We start from the raw sequence: 14,153 nt of genomic DNA on the forward strand, positions 1-14,153 counted from the left end.
CGCGCAATTTTAATTAGTTCTTATCTTTTCTTTTCTTTTCTTTTTTATATTTTTTTTTTAAACTGAACGATTAAAACGAACTACTATGAGCTCGTTCAAAAATTTATCATCAACGTAGCGTACATACGTGTGTAGTTTCATTCGATCGAGGTACGAGGAGCAAAACAAAACGATTTACGGTATAAAAAAAATTGCTAAAACTAAATAATATATAATAATAATTATAATAATAATTGTAATAATAATAATAATAATAATAATAATAATAATAATAATAATAATAATAATAATAATAATAATAATAATAATAATAATAATAATAATAATAATAATAATAATAATAATAATAATAATAGTAATAATAATAATAATAATAATAATAATAATAATAATAATAATAAAAATAATAATAATAATAATAATAATAATAATAATAATAATAATAATTCGAGTAACTATTGTCACGATGCAAATATAGTTCCGTCAATAGTATTAACGACAATGACGATTAATTATTATTTGTAGTCCTCTTCCTCTCTTTATTTGTTATTTTTCTTTCTCTTGCATATCCACCATTTTGCATTTTAAACAATCATATAGATACATACACAGTCGTCGCGTTGAAATCATTTTGATAGAGACTCACGCTAGATGTCGGCACGAAATTCATTTCTTTTTGTTTTGTTGCGCGTAATCCCTTCGAGGCCTACGTTCCACCGTAGATAATAATTTAATTTTACTGTTTCTTTTTATTTATTTTCTTTTATTTTCTTTATCTTTTTTTTTTGTTAATTCTTTATATTACAATAAGTTTGCATCCTACGTGCAAGAATTAACCCTTTGCGGTCTGACACGATGCAGCACTTTTTTTAGTCAGACGTTTTTCTCGCTTACCTATATTGCACGTTTCTTGTCTCTTTAAAATGTAGACAAAGAAAAAAAGCTAGAAAGAGAGAGAGAGAGAGAGAGAGAGAGAGAGAGAGAGAGAGACAGAGAGAGACAGAAAGAGAAAAAGAGAGAGCACCTCGAGAAACAAATAATTTCTTTGTTAGTCCAGCATAACGTCATCGAATCGACACAAGCAAATATCATTTTGGATAAAACAGTCCCAAGACGTAACTAGAATCTATTTATCTAGTTTTGATCGATACGAACATCCCCTATCATAGCTTATAATACCTCACAATTATATTGAGACTGTAATGGAAGTATGTCAGGCTGCAAGGGGTTATGGCGATATAGTCACAGCACGATCGTCGCCTTGAGCGTGTGAGACGACGAGAACAACACACTTTCGACATTTCTTTCTTTAGTTCCTTTTCTACCAACTAATCGTTGATATATATCGATATGTTGACTGATACAAATCAACTAGATTTATCAACGAATTGGGGCCGGGGATCGGGGGATGTATGGTAGAAAGGAAGGACTCGAAGTTAAAGCGAAGAAAATTGATCACGTTGACTATTCGTTATCTTCGATTGATATGCATACGAGACAGCCCCGTCAGTCCGATCATGTTCTTCGTTCAAAAATTCGAATTATTTAAGTACACGCGTGTCGCGTACAGCACTGGGACGCCACTAGGACGTCGAACCGTACCAACTGTTTGCCGTTGCCTTGTTAGACGGGTGATATATATGGAAACCAGCTGCTGCGGCTGCCGCTGCTGCAGCTGGGTGATGATAAAACTGGGCTTGTTCTCCGAGACCAGCAGAGGCGTATGCTGCCGCAGCATCGAGGGCACTCGGGTGAACGGTCGCTGAGTAGACTTGTGGTTTTAGAGGTAAAGGTTGAGCCGGTTCGTACTGATGACGTAATACAGGTTCCCCATAGGTCGAGGAGGTGTCATACGAGCTGATCACATTCACCGGGTGAAGTTGTTGTTGCTGTTGTTGTTGCTGTTGCTGCTGTGGTTGCTGTTGATGGTGATGGTGGTGATGATGCTGTTGCTGTTGTTGCTTGTCACGAGGCGAGACTGACGACGGTGGCGTCATGGCCGAATGATAATCTACCGCGTAACCACCTGCCGTCGAATATGAAGATACCAAACTTGTAAAAGCATCGGTTCCACAGCTGTTACCACTGGCCGAAGCTTTTTGATTGTGTGTAGTTAGAATGAACTGATGTTCGCCATAGGTACTCGAACCTTCGGAACCCGGTGGTGTTGGTAGTGGACCGTTTTGACCGGTCTCGCTGGCATAATAGGATCCACCCGATGAAGGTGTCCTTGCACCTCCAGCCGACGTTATCCCGTGAACATTCGCACGTATCACGCTTTCCCGATTTGCGTAGAGTTGCCTGAGAAGGGCCGAGGCTGGTAACGGTGCGGTCGCCGATTGTTGAGGACTTAGGTGACCGAGGTGATGATGTGCTCCTATCCATTGTATTGTACTTCTTTGCTGTTGTTGTTTCAACAAAGCATCCGTACTAAAATCTGTAGGTTGATGTAGACTCGGAGAATTAGATTTATTCAATGCTGTACCAGGTAAATGCTTTGACATCGCTTGTTCCAGGTCCTTCACCGATGCCCCAGCTGTAGCACCAACACCACCGACGCTTGCAGGACCGGTGTCGGTTCCACCGGTGTTACTACCAGGATTACTATTCCCACCACCACCACCACTGTTTTCGGTTACATCAGTTGTCCCAGACCTAACATTTCCTTCACCACTTCGTCTAGACTTTGGACTCGTCGCACACAAGACTTGTTCGCTTGTAGAGATCGAGTGATTTGAAGGTGTTGGGCTTAAAGGATTATTCCTCTCGTTGTTCACCACTTTCTCAGTAACCTCCTCCTCTTCGTCCTCCTCATTCGAACTGCTCTCCTCCTCCTGAAGCTTTCGCTTGTGACCACGTAATTTTACCACCAGCGTGCTGATATTCCCTATTGCTGCCTGTGGTTCCTGCTGAAGCTGAGCCATGCTATCATGATGCCTGTTGCCTCTCTTCTCGCTTTCGGAACCCCGTGTGTCCTCCCGATCTTCCGGCGGAGAACGATGAGGATGTTCTTGATGCTGATTCGTCGGACCTCCACGACTTCGTCCTTCTGAAATGATACGGATCTCTTTTCTATTTTACGCTGATTTTCTTTCGAACTACGTTTTGACACGTACGATATTAGTACATATTCTCGTGGAAACGAACGTTAAAGCTTTTCTTTTTCACACGATTTAAGTTTTGCTAACACAAATTTAATTGTGTCTGTAAATTGTGTTTTTTTACAAAAAAGAAAATATATAAATGATATATATATATATATATATATATATATATATCATATTTTTGAAGTTAAATATTTTAATTTCTCTTATTATACTAGCGCTGAATTAATATACGTATGTGTCGATAGATCTTTCTGACATGATACTCTATTGATTTTTCTCTCACGTGAATAGTATCGAAAACACACGTGAATATATTTTTACTTTTTCAAAATATACAACGACTTATACATTTCTTAAAAATTAATTCACGCTAAAAGGTAGTGAACGTTACTGTTTGCCATGATTATGCTTACGAGAATTGAAAGATGAGGTAGAGTAAAACACTTGTAAACGTAGTGTGATATAAATAATATATTTTAAACACGGGCGAGCACCTTACAGGCGTTTCACGTGTGTTTCCGGATCGTTCGGAAGATCAGGATGACGGAGGTACCGTGGCATTCTAATTTTGACCATTATCAGACATTTCCTGCAAAGGAACAAAAGTTCGTTAGGGAAAGACTCTCGATAGTACCTATTCCGCGACGTTCGTTTCAATGCAACGTATTATTAACCTATGCACCAATTTATAACGAAAGAAAAAAGAATAAAAAAAAGAAGGAAGCTATCAAGATATACGATTTATTAATTTTCTAATATTCTTTGTCCCAGCGCTAAGAAATGCCACTAGAAAGTTTTACCTGCACATAGCTAATATAATTTCGTATACATAATAATTTGAATTTAATAAAATTAATTATTTAATTTAAACGTTGGTGATAACAATCAATTGCCTGTCTTTCGTAACGAATGATGAATTAAAATAATTCTATTGGGAAGAAAACAAACACAATCATACCTCCTCTATCGGCATCAGGCGATCCATTTTCTGGATCATTTCCTGTCGCATCCTCTCGTTTAACACCAGTAACACCGTCTTCGAGTTGACAACAATCCATAATTAGATTTTCATATTCACGACCGCTGTAATAGAAATTTGTCGGAGTTTTGTCAAATAGAATTTTTAAATAGATTAAATTAAATTAAATTTTTTTTTGTATCTAATTATATAAATGGTGGTATGAATTAATTATTGCTTACCTTATTACATAGTTTACACAAATGATGTTTTGTTCCTCAGCATTTTTAGAATTACATACGACGGTCGCACATGTTTGCAGCCACGTATAACCTCCGCTTTTATTCATTAATCGGTAATAATGCGTTAAGACTTGTCCTTTGTGGATTACTAAAATTCAAGACATTATGAAAATAGGAAAGATCAAAAAAGAAAAAGAAAAGAAAAAATAAAATAATAAAGTGGATACTCACGATCTATGTGTGATTTTCGAAGACGATTCGCATCCTCACCGTGACATAAAGTATACAAATTTTTACCCGTTAATTCATCAGCTGTATAATCCAATAATTCAGATACCCTGTAAACAAACAAAAAACATGCTAATCGAATATAAATATTAAATTTTTTAACAGAGAATGTTAATTATTACCCCTTTGAGATAGACAACCTTCCATACACTGCCGATAATGATGTTTGAGAACGCCATCTATGGGTAAGAAATCTTTTTAAGCTCCTCCAATGGATAACATGACTATAACAGTTGTCTACCGTGGGAGCAGAAAATATTGTTTACCGATAGATGGCGTTGGCAAGCAACATTATTAATGACATATAAAATATTGCATATTCTAAGGTGCACTAAAAATACTTGTATAAATATAAAGAATTATATAAACTGGATAGATAAATGTAAGAGATCAATAATAATTCAATTAAATCGAGCGACAAACTAATCGATATTCCCAATTTCATTATTCTCAAAGAATCGTTTGAAATACTCGATATTCTATCCTCATAAAATGTAAGACATTGTTTATCTAGACACTCACTTTGGTTCGCAATGTGCTATCCGAAAATCGAAGTTGATACGAGTAACGAACATGTCGGTCTCCAATCGGATTTCGTGTACGCTCGGTGGCGGAAGTGCGATAGCCAAGCCAACCATACCCATCAATGGAGGGGCCGTCTTTCTCGTATGACTAAACGTGTATTGTGGTCTCAAACGACACAATAGTAGTACGACCTATTTTCGATGAAGTACAATGCAAGACAAAAAAAAGAGATGAAATGAAATAATAAAAAAAAAAACAAAAGGAAAATTTAAAACATGGAATACAGTTTTCTAAACATATTTCAACATACTCTATAACCCGAAGATTTAAAATGGCAACCTCTTTTCGTTAACGTGGATTTCATTCTTACACAAAATGCACGATCGTAACCTTTGTAAAGACCACTCGCTGAGAGCGACATCAAGGAAGACACTGTAAAAAAAAAAACAAAATACACAGGTTTTCGTTGGGAATAACTTAAAAAAAACCAAAATATTCTTTCAATTATGTTATAAACATACCGTCTGGATTTGCGGTCGAGGACGAGCCATGTTCCTCCGAAGCAGCACTACTCGGAGAAGCTAAACCGGAACTAGACGAATGCGGACCGGAAGAGCTTGCAGATGAAGCCAAACCCAGTCCTAATTGTTCAGCGACCTCAGCGTGATCCTGCTGATGCACGTAATCGAAAACGCTCGAACCTGTCATTTCTACCTGAAATCATCATCGATTTTTTCGTTTCATTTCATCGATGATTTCTCTATACTTAAACTAGCCACATAGTTGCGAGGTGATATATATCTACGTAACATATTTCCTCGAATTACTATACTCCTATGTACATTGGTAGTACATACATAGATACATACATATGTAGCAATGCTTTATTTGTATTCTATAAGCGAACTTGGATGATGACGCGCGTAAGCCCAACGTCTGTCGGTCACGCTTCTCTTCTCGGTATTAAGACGTACGTATGAGCTACGATAAGTGCATCGGAAAAACGAATAACAGTTCGTTAATCGTTACTAGCCTTTACTATTCGCCATTTTTGATATTCCCTTTTATAAAGACCACTATATATATAAGTACATTTGCGGGTCCAGGACACAGATGCGTCGTGGTATCGCATTCGATAAGCCACCCTTGAAATAGACATCTTTCCAAGTCGAACGTTTTGGTAGACATCGGGCTAGTTTTCTGCTAAAGTCGGAAGTAATGAAAAAGGAAGACATAAAGAAAGGTTCGGTCTTCTTGATGGCGGCAGCCATGTTTTTAGCTGCCACCGGTTTCCCGAATCCTCGAAACACCCTATTGATTGCTCCGCGAGAGTCTCTCGTAGAATCGAGCTGGTACACCGGTCACCTCCCTCACCTACCCCCGCCATATCCCTCTTTCTCGCCTTCCCTCTTCTCCTCTTTCTCCTCCTCCTCTTCCTCCTCTTTGGTTCTCTCTCTTGCAATGGCTCCCTCTTGCTGTTCCGACTCTCTCTCTCTCTCTCTCTCTCTCTCTCTCTCTCTCTCTCTCTCTTCCCCATCCACTCTACTACTACCTTCACGAGCTCGGGGCATTAGGAATGGCGAACACGCCGCCGTGCAGAGGCTACGTGAGCCGCATGCGACCACCTCCGCCTCCATCCACCCATCCTTCCCTCGTCTATGTCATGCCTGGTGCCAACCAGTATGGCCGCCAACTCATACAACCTTCTCCTCTTTTCCCCCTTGACCTCTCCTCCTTATCCTTTTCTTCCACGCTATCAACTTTTCTCTCTCTTTCTCTCTCTCTCTTTCTCTCTCTCTCTCTTTCTTTTTCTCTTTCTTCCTCTCTTTTTCTTTTTTTCGACAGTACTCTTTCCTTCTTCTTCCACCTCCATCCTGCAGGTACCATCATTTGCGTGTTTTCCCTCTTTATCCTCCTCGTCTTCGTCGTCTTTGGCTTTCCTTCGTCACTTCCATGCTACTATTTTTGCCTTTCCGCTAAGGTCTAACCATGTATGTATGACTCTGTTTCTTTTCCTCTCTTTCACTACTCGCGAATTTTATATTCCTTTCTCTTCAACCCTACCTATCCCTTTTTACGCTACTTACAAATCTTTACGAGAAATATAAAAACTCACCTGCGAAAGACCTAGGTAGATCGACACGGTCTCGGATATGTACAGGAACCTTCCGTCCGCAGCGACCGCCATCGCGAAGCCATCCAATGACTGCAACAAATGTTTTAACATTTATTTCAGATCTATTCGTAGATACGTAATTATCATTGTCCATTTCGTTGGAACTGATTGTTACCATGTAAGTACGTACCTGTAATATATGTGTACCCTGATGTACCTCGAAATGATCTACTGCCGCGTTTGCTGCCGACCTCACGCGATTTGTACCTACGCAAAACGTTAAATTATGATAATATAGGAAAATACACCGAACAGATCAAAAAAGACCATTAACAAGGATAAAATTGACTATTAAATGAATATCTTACATATCAATATATACTTTTTTCATAATATACTATACTTTTATATAATATATATAATATAATATACTTTTTTTTTCTTTTTTTTTTTTAAAGTTATCAATAAGTTTATTATATTCCTTGTTTTATGGTAGATCTTATTCGTATCATAAAACATAATTGCAGACTTGATTATCTATATCCGAAACGAAAAAAGTTGTTCGAATTGTTTAATATTTTATATTTTTTTCTTGATTTATAATATTATTATTCGCAAATAAAGGTATACAATGTAATACAAATAAAATGTTACGAATTATTTTCTTCAAAAACTATTATTACATCGAAAGACCATATCATTTTTTATTCATGAAATAGTTCTTATTCCTAGTATTGATAAATTTATAAAACATCATAATTTTGCTTTCATCTGCAATAATAGAAAAAATAGTTCAAAACATTAAAATATTATTTTTTAATAACAATGTTTTTCTATTATTAATTAAGTATAATATAATTCAGATAAGGAGTACAAAAGAATTCTTGGTGAAATTAAGATTATATATACATCATACAATGATCATCAAAAATGGATTCAATAAAGTCGTAGATGTAGATCGATTGACCATTGCGATGAAAGCCATCTTCAGTTTATTTGGGCTGGTGTGAGTCACATCCACCCCATCCGGTTTAACCATGCTGCCACGACCCCTTTTCGCCTTTCGTTTCCCCTCGTTTAACAAACAAGACGAGCTCCTTCTTACGGTAATAATAATCCTACCCTCCCTGGTTTCCCTTAATGAAAGACTTAGAAGACTCGATCAAACTCGTGCGCGAAACGCTTAATCTGGTAAGTCCATCGGGATGAGGCTGCCCGTCGGACTGACCTAACCTTACTTCGGGCTTTTCCGTCAACAAGTTAATTCCGATATTTCTCTAGCATATATGGACCATGTCTATGATAATCCAACCGGATTTCAGTATTGACGAACACCTTTGTTTTTTTCCGCTCATCTTTTAATATCATTCAATCTATTAGAATCTTCATTGATCACAAAGGAATTATCATTTTTACAAGATTTCTAATAATCTACGTTCTATGAAATAGAATAGTAAAAAGTTTTAATAATTAACGTTTAGAAAGTATATAGTATACAACTCGATGAAAAATTAGAAGAAATTTTTATTAGAATATAATTTATTACAATTAAGTTCTTTCCTCTATCATATTTATCATCATTTTTATTATTTTATAAGAGAAATGGAGGAAGTAAAAATTTTGTTAAAAAGAAAAGGAAAAAGATAACAGATGCTTATATAATAATATCTCTATATATCTTGAAAAAGCAATACTGCTTACGTCGGTTTAACTCACATTTATCACTTACTAATTTCGAAAGTTAACACTGGTTATACTGGAATCTACGTGTTTCGGTCAGACAGCTGACCCCTCCATAAATCTTTCCCCGTTGTCTCACCCCTGCCATTCTCCGTTATCACAATATTTTGATAAATATCTCATACACGTTCCGTATACTTTTCTCGCCTCGTAACTCGACGATATTTATTTGAAGAAAGTAGAAAAATATCGAAAGGGCGAAGCCCTTTCTATATTTCTATTTTCCTTTTTAGTCTCTTCTTTCGATCTTTGAGTTTATTAAAAAATTTATCATTTATTATTTATAGATAAAAATAAAAGTGTATATTAATAAATAATGCACTTATTAATAGACGATTAGAATAAAATTTAGATATACATATACACATATACACATATATATATATATACATACATGTGTGTGTGTGTGTGTGTGTGTGTACGTGCGTGCGTGCGTGCATACGCATATATATATATATATATATATATATATATATATATAGATATATAGTAGTTCGTATGAAATCTAAGTGAAGAAAATCAAATTGGGAGGAAAAGAAAATTTTTATGAGGCGTCGTGTCATAAGCGTCGGAATAACGCATAAAACGAAAAGAAAAGATTCGTAGGGTTTCCGAAATTCCGACTATCACCGGAGAAAAGGTACAGGGTGGGTGGCCGATAGTACCTAAGCGAGGAACATAACGTAACGCCATACCCTCTTTTGTTCGGGCTCCAGGGAGCAGGATTTAATGAAAAATGGCCGAATTTGTTACATTTCCCGGTAGTGATCCTCTATTTCTAAAGGGAATCGACGAGACGCATAAGGTCGTACGTGCTAAACGATAATTTGCCCACTCCATACGTTATTTTTCCAGTTAACACTTGATGCATTCGATTTCGATAAATCGTCATTACATTTGATTAAAAACGTTTCTAATTGCACAACTTTTCCATCCCTTCATTTACTTTATCTATTTTTTTGATAAATATTTATGGAAGTCAATGAAACCTAAAATTTAATTCTGTAGATCGAGACTCGAAGTATCAGCATCTCACCCTTCGTCTGTATTACAATGAACCCAAGTAAAACAAATAAAACTATCGACGATTAAATCAACGCAGTCATTAAAAAAATTTTTAATATCATAACGTCAATTTTAATTCTTTATAGCACCATATAACTATGAATTCGTTCATAGATATATATTTATTTTTTCGTCTTTAATAAAATTAATTGCTAGTTCATATTATATTTGCTAAATATAAATTATACTTATAACATATAATATAGTTTATACTTTAAGTTTCAAGTAATATTATATTCTCTTTTTATATATTGTATCTCTAACTCTACTAGATTTAAAATCGAAGATCTAATTACTGTATCTAACCTAGTCGGTGATCAAAGTTAAACGGCACGAAAAAAAATATTTTTTTAGACTGAACAAGAAGAATAGAATCAAGAGACAAGGAACAAAGGACAGATAAGAACAAAAGAGAAAGAGAAAGAGAGAGAAAGAGAGAGAGAAAGAGAGAGAGAGAGAGAGAGAGAGAGAGAGAGAGAGAGAAAGAAAGAAAGAAAGAAGCATAAAACTAAATCGGCAGACGTGTCTAGAAATCTTTAACGCATTTTGCTTCGTTAAGTCGAGAGATCTTTTTTCAACGCTCTGCCATTGACATGCCCTCCGAGGGTGGAAACTCACGAAGGGTGTATACGAGTGAGTGAGTGAGTGAGTGAGTGAGAGAGAAAGAGGAAGAGAAAGAGAAAGAGAGAGAGAGAGAGAGAGAGACGGAGACAGAGACAGAGACAGAGAGACCGCGAACTGGATTTAGTTTGACGAGAAGTTGTGGCAGCGATGCCCGAATGGCGCCTAACTCAATTTCGTTAGTTTAGTTACATTGGCGGCTGGTAACGCGAGGACCCCGCGTAGGGGATGCTGTGATTAGATTTCCATGTGGGTACGCACTACCTAAGCCTTTATACGTATCTACTAGGTACCCACTATCTATCGACATTACGTACTCTACAACTTCGTGTTTGGCACCCTCCCTCTTTTCTCTCTCTCTCTCTCTTACCACCGAATTTGCCACCTCCAACATCGACCACAAATATTAACTCGACCTACTCTCTTAAACTACCGTCGATCGATCTCTTGTCCTCGATAATTTCTCTTTTCTTTCCTTTTTTCCTGTTATTTTTATATTAACAATAAGTTTTAAATGTCATGCCATGAATATTAAAATTTCATTGAAAAGCACTTGAAAATAACTAAATACTAGATATTTCGGTTTTAACTAACGAAACAATCTTTTTTTCTATTTTTTGTGAAATATTGTTAAATCGGAACACGAATATTGAAATAGATTTAACGTAAATATTTACGTAGATATTTTCTAGTCAGAATTTTCTTTTTTTCCTAGCTTCAATTTTTCCCATTTTTTTATAGCTATTAGGTTAATTCATAAATAGACGTTCTTTTATCGTTATATAATTTTTTACTTATCATGACATTTATTATTTTTTAAATTCATCAAATTGTTCGTATATATCGCCATTAAAAGTTCTCAATATATTTAATTGTTCTTGTTAACATATTCATTTTATCTACCTTTTTAAAGAGTGAACATAACCCGTACCAAATCATTTCGGTTCTATCGAAACGATCCTTTCACGATATCAATTCACCTCTTCCTCCTCACTATTTCGTAGAATAAAGGGCAATCCTGCGTAAATTTTCATCGAAGTGTATAAAAGAATGAGTCGCGTGTTCTCGAGGAAAAACGGTGCCGTAAGCAAGCTAGCAATAGATTCTGTCTCGAGATATCCTTTATAAGAGAAGTGACCGTGCGACTGGTAGAAGATTCGCAGATACATAGTAATAGAGAATTGTCGGCGATAATCGAACGATAACATCGCTCTTCGCTTTCCTTCATTTTCGTGGTTCATTTAACGAAAATGGAGCCAATCTCGTTCCGATAAAACTGCACTTCGAAAATATACGAAATCTTTCGTTTTACCCTTCTTCTTCTCATCTTAATATTGTTTCGTTAATCAAGAGATCCTATAATGTTATCTCCGAAGGAAACAAGAAAGAAGAAGAGAGATAAAAGAAAATAAAGATGGAAAGAAAGAAAGAAAAAAAAGAAGAGGGAAAGGAAGAAGAAAGGAACGTTGATTCTCGCTTGTGACACAGAAATCGAGTTAATCGAACGCTTCCCAGAACGATCCCTCGGCTGTCAGACTGTAGCAGACACGAGACACGTGTCCGCTACAAAGACGTGCTACGAAAAAGAAAGAAAGAGAGAAAGAGAGAGAGAGAGACAGAGAGAGAGAGAGAGAGAGAGAGACACTATCGTCTATAACAAAATTATGACGCGGTTGACTTCTTTTCCAAGTCGCGTCCCCGAAGAGAAATTTTCGCCATTCGATCAGAGTACCTACTAGCCCTTGCTTTCGATCCCCGTTAACTTTTAGTCGCTCGACCTATCCTAGATCGAGAACTGATCCATCAAAAAATATCAACGGCAGATACACTTTGTGGGTATCTAATCGACTATGAAGAATATACATGTGTCAGGAACAAGGATAAAATAACGAAATTTAAAAATCTCTTCCTCTTTCTTTCTCTCTCTCTCTCTCTCTCTCTCTCTCTCTCTTTCTATCTTTCTTTCTCTTTTTCTTTTTCTTTATTTCGTAATTTAGGATTTACCGAGGTCAAACTATTCGCCTACCTTTCACAGTTTTGTTAGGTGGTGGTCCATCACGACTCCATGGAGGATCACCATGACCCGAGAAGTCTCGGAGTTTGAGGTAAGAGATGGTAAGCCTTATAATGGAGGCTTTGTCCAGTTGAGAGGTAATGGCCGCCGGCAAAGGTAACATCTTCGCTAGCTCGTAGAACTCAAAGTTCTCCTTACCCCGTCTCGATCTCGCTGCGTCTCGGCTTTTCTCTTTACGCAGTTCCAAGATACTGTAATCAGAAAGGAATGTTCTCAGTCGACTACCTAGCATTCGATTAATCGACTTAAACTAAGCAACGTTAAACATTTCTAGATTTTTTCTCCTTTTTATTTTTGATTTCTTTTTCTTTTTCCATATATAACACCTAAAGATCATTTTTTTGAAAAAGATTTAAAGTCTTCCGTTGTCGTCATCCTCGTCATTGTTATTTTTCATATTGTTTTTCTTTTTTTACTTTTTTACGTAAACCATGATGTACCAGCGACCGAACTCTCAAAGAGAAATAGGTAACGAAGAAGAGGCGTGGCAAGTACAGGGATGTCACAGTGATACGGCAATACGCGGTAAAGCGGCTACCGCTTAAGCAGCATACATTATTCAAGCGCTATCAAGCCCGTGTTTGCTGACAAGCCAGTGAATGTGGTCGAGTGAATACCACTGTAACGTAACCACGCCCCGTAGACTGCCCCTTGATACCGATTTTACGTTTAAACCGTCCAATGAACGATCTCTACGTGGAAACGATCAATCGTCTTTTTCGTTGCTTAAAGAGATTTATTAAAAGTACTTTCGAAGAAATACTCTTCTATGTTCACGGTACGTTTACCGGTAAGGACTAATCCGAGAAAAACTAAAGCGACGCAATTAAATGTGCCGTCTCAACTTAAGAAGGGTTGAAAACGAGATGGGCTTTTTATTAGACCGCTATTGCGCTTAACGACTGTAAAATGACAATCCTTCTCCCCCCGTTCTCTTCGAAAACCCCAGTAAAGAAGAGAAAGGGGCGAGGAGGGGAATGTGCAAATACCGCCAACCTGTGGTAACCTATTATTTTCATCTTTGTCGCGGGAGTCAAAGGTCGTAAAAAGTCTGCTCGAGTAAGGGTAAGTTTCCTTCGGTGCGAGCCATTGGCTCCGCGGGAGTCTTGTTTTTTGATTTTATAAACGCACTCCAACTCCCTCGAGTTCTACGGACCAGATGAAAACTTTTTTCCCAAAGGGATAATATTAATATCCAATTTATATCTAAATTTGCCAAAGACAGTCGTCATAGAACGATGAAACAGTTTTTAGATTCGTACAATGGTTACTTTTCTTCTCAGCGATGCTCTTTTATTTACCAATTTTTTTAAAAAGAACGATCCTGGCAACGGTACATGGATCAAAGAGCGATTACACGAATCACCTTTCGTTGCTGATTGTGCAAAGATAAAAGGATTGGGACGGTGGCTTTGGG

The 14,153-nt window shown here is 36.9% G+C and overlaps 1 protein-coding gene across 11 annotated transcripts in view; it reads right to left on the bottom strand.

The window, feature by feature from the left end:
• Positions 1-740: 740 nt before the first annotated feature.
• LOC124422480 (protein trachealess) overlaps positions 741-14,153 on the bottom strand; it is an 85,205-nt gene continuing 71,792 nt past the window's right edge. For 7 of the 11 annotated variants that reach the window (XM_046958954.1, XM_046958956.1, XM_046958955.1 and 4 more), the window contains 11 exons: positions 12,689-12,927; positions 7,427-7,503; positions 7,237-7,326; positions 5,642-5,834; positions 5,431-5,552; positions 5,118-5,311; positions 4,718-4,774; positions 4,539-4,645; positions 4,308-4,455; positions 4,066-4,190; positions 741-3,049 (listed from right to left, as the gene is read on the bottom strand). In XM_046958954.1, the coding sequence (XP_046814910.1) occupies positions 1,584-3,049; positions 4,066-4,190; positions 4,308-4,455; positions 4,539-4,645; positions 4,718-4,774; positions 5,118-5,311; positions 5,431-5,552; positions 5,642-5,834; positions 7,237-7,326; positions 7,427-7,503; positions 12,689-12,927 (2,818 nt within the window). In that variant the 3' untranslated portion in view covers positions 741-1,583. The remainder of the gene's footprint in view (positions 3,050-4,065; positions 4,191-4,307; positions 4,456-4,538; positions 4,646-4,717; positions 4,775-5,117; positions 5,312-5,430; positions 5,553-5,641; positions 5,835-7,236; positions 7,327-7,426; positions 7,504-12,688; positions 12,928-14,153) is intronic. The other 4 variants (XM_046958957.1, XM_046958964.1, XM_046958962.1 and 1 more) reach the window with 1 other exon arrangement.

The sequence above is a fragment of the Vespa crabro genome, chromosome 3 (assembly GCF_910589235.1).
Source record: "Vespa crabro chromosome 3, iyVesCrab1.2, whole genome shotgun sequence".
Lineage (NCBI taxonomy): Eukaryota > Metazoa > Arthropoda > Insecta > Hymenoptera > Vespidae > Vespa > Vespa crabro.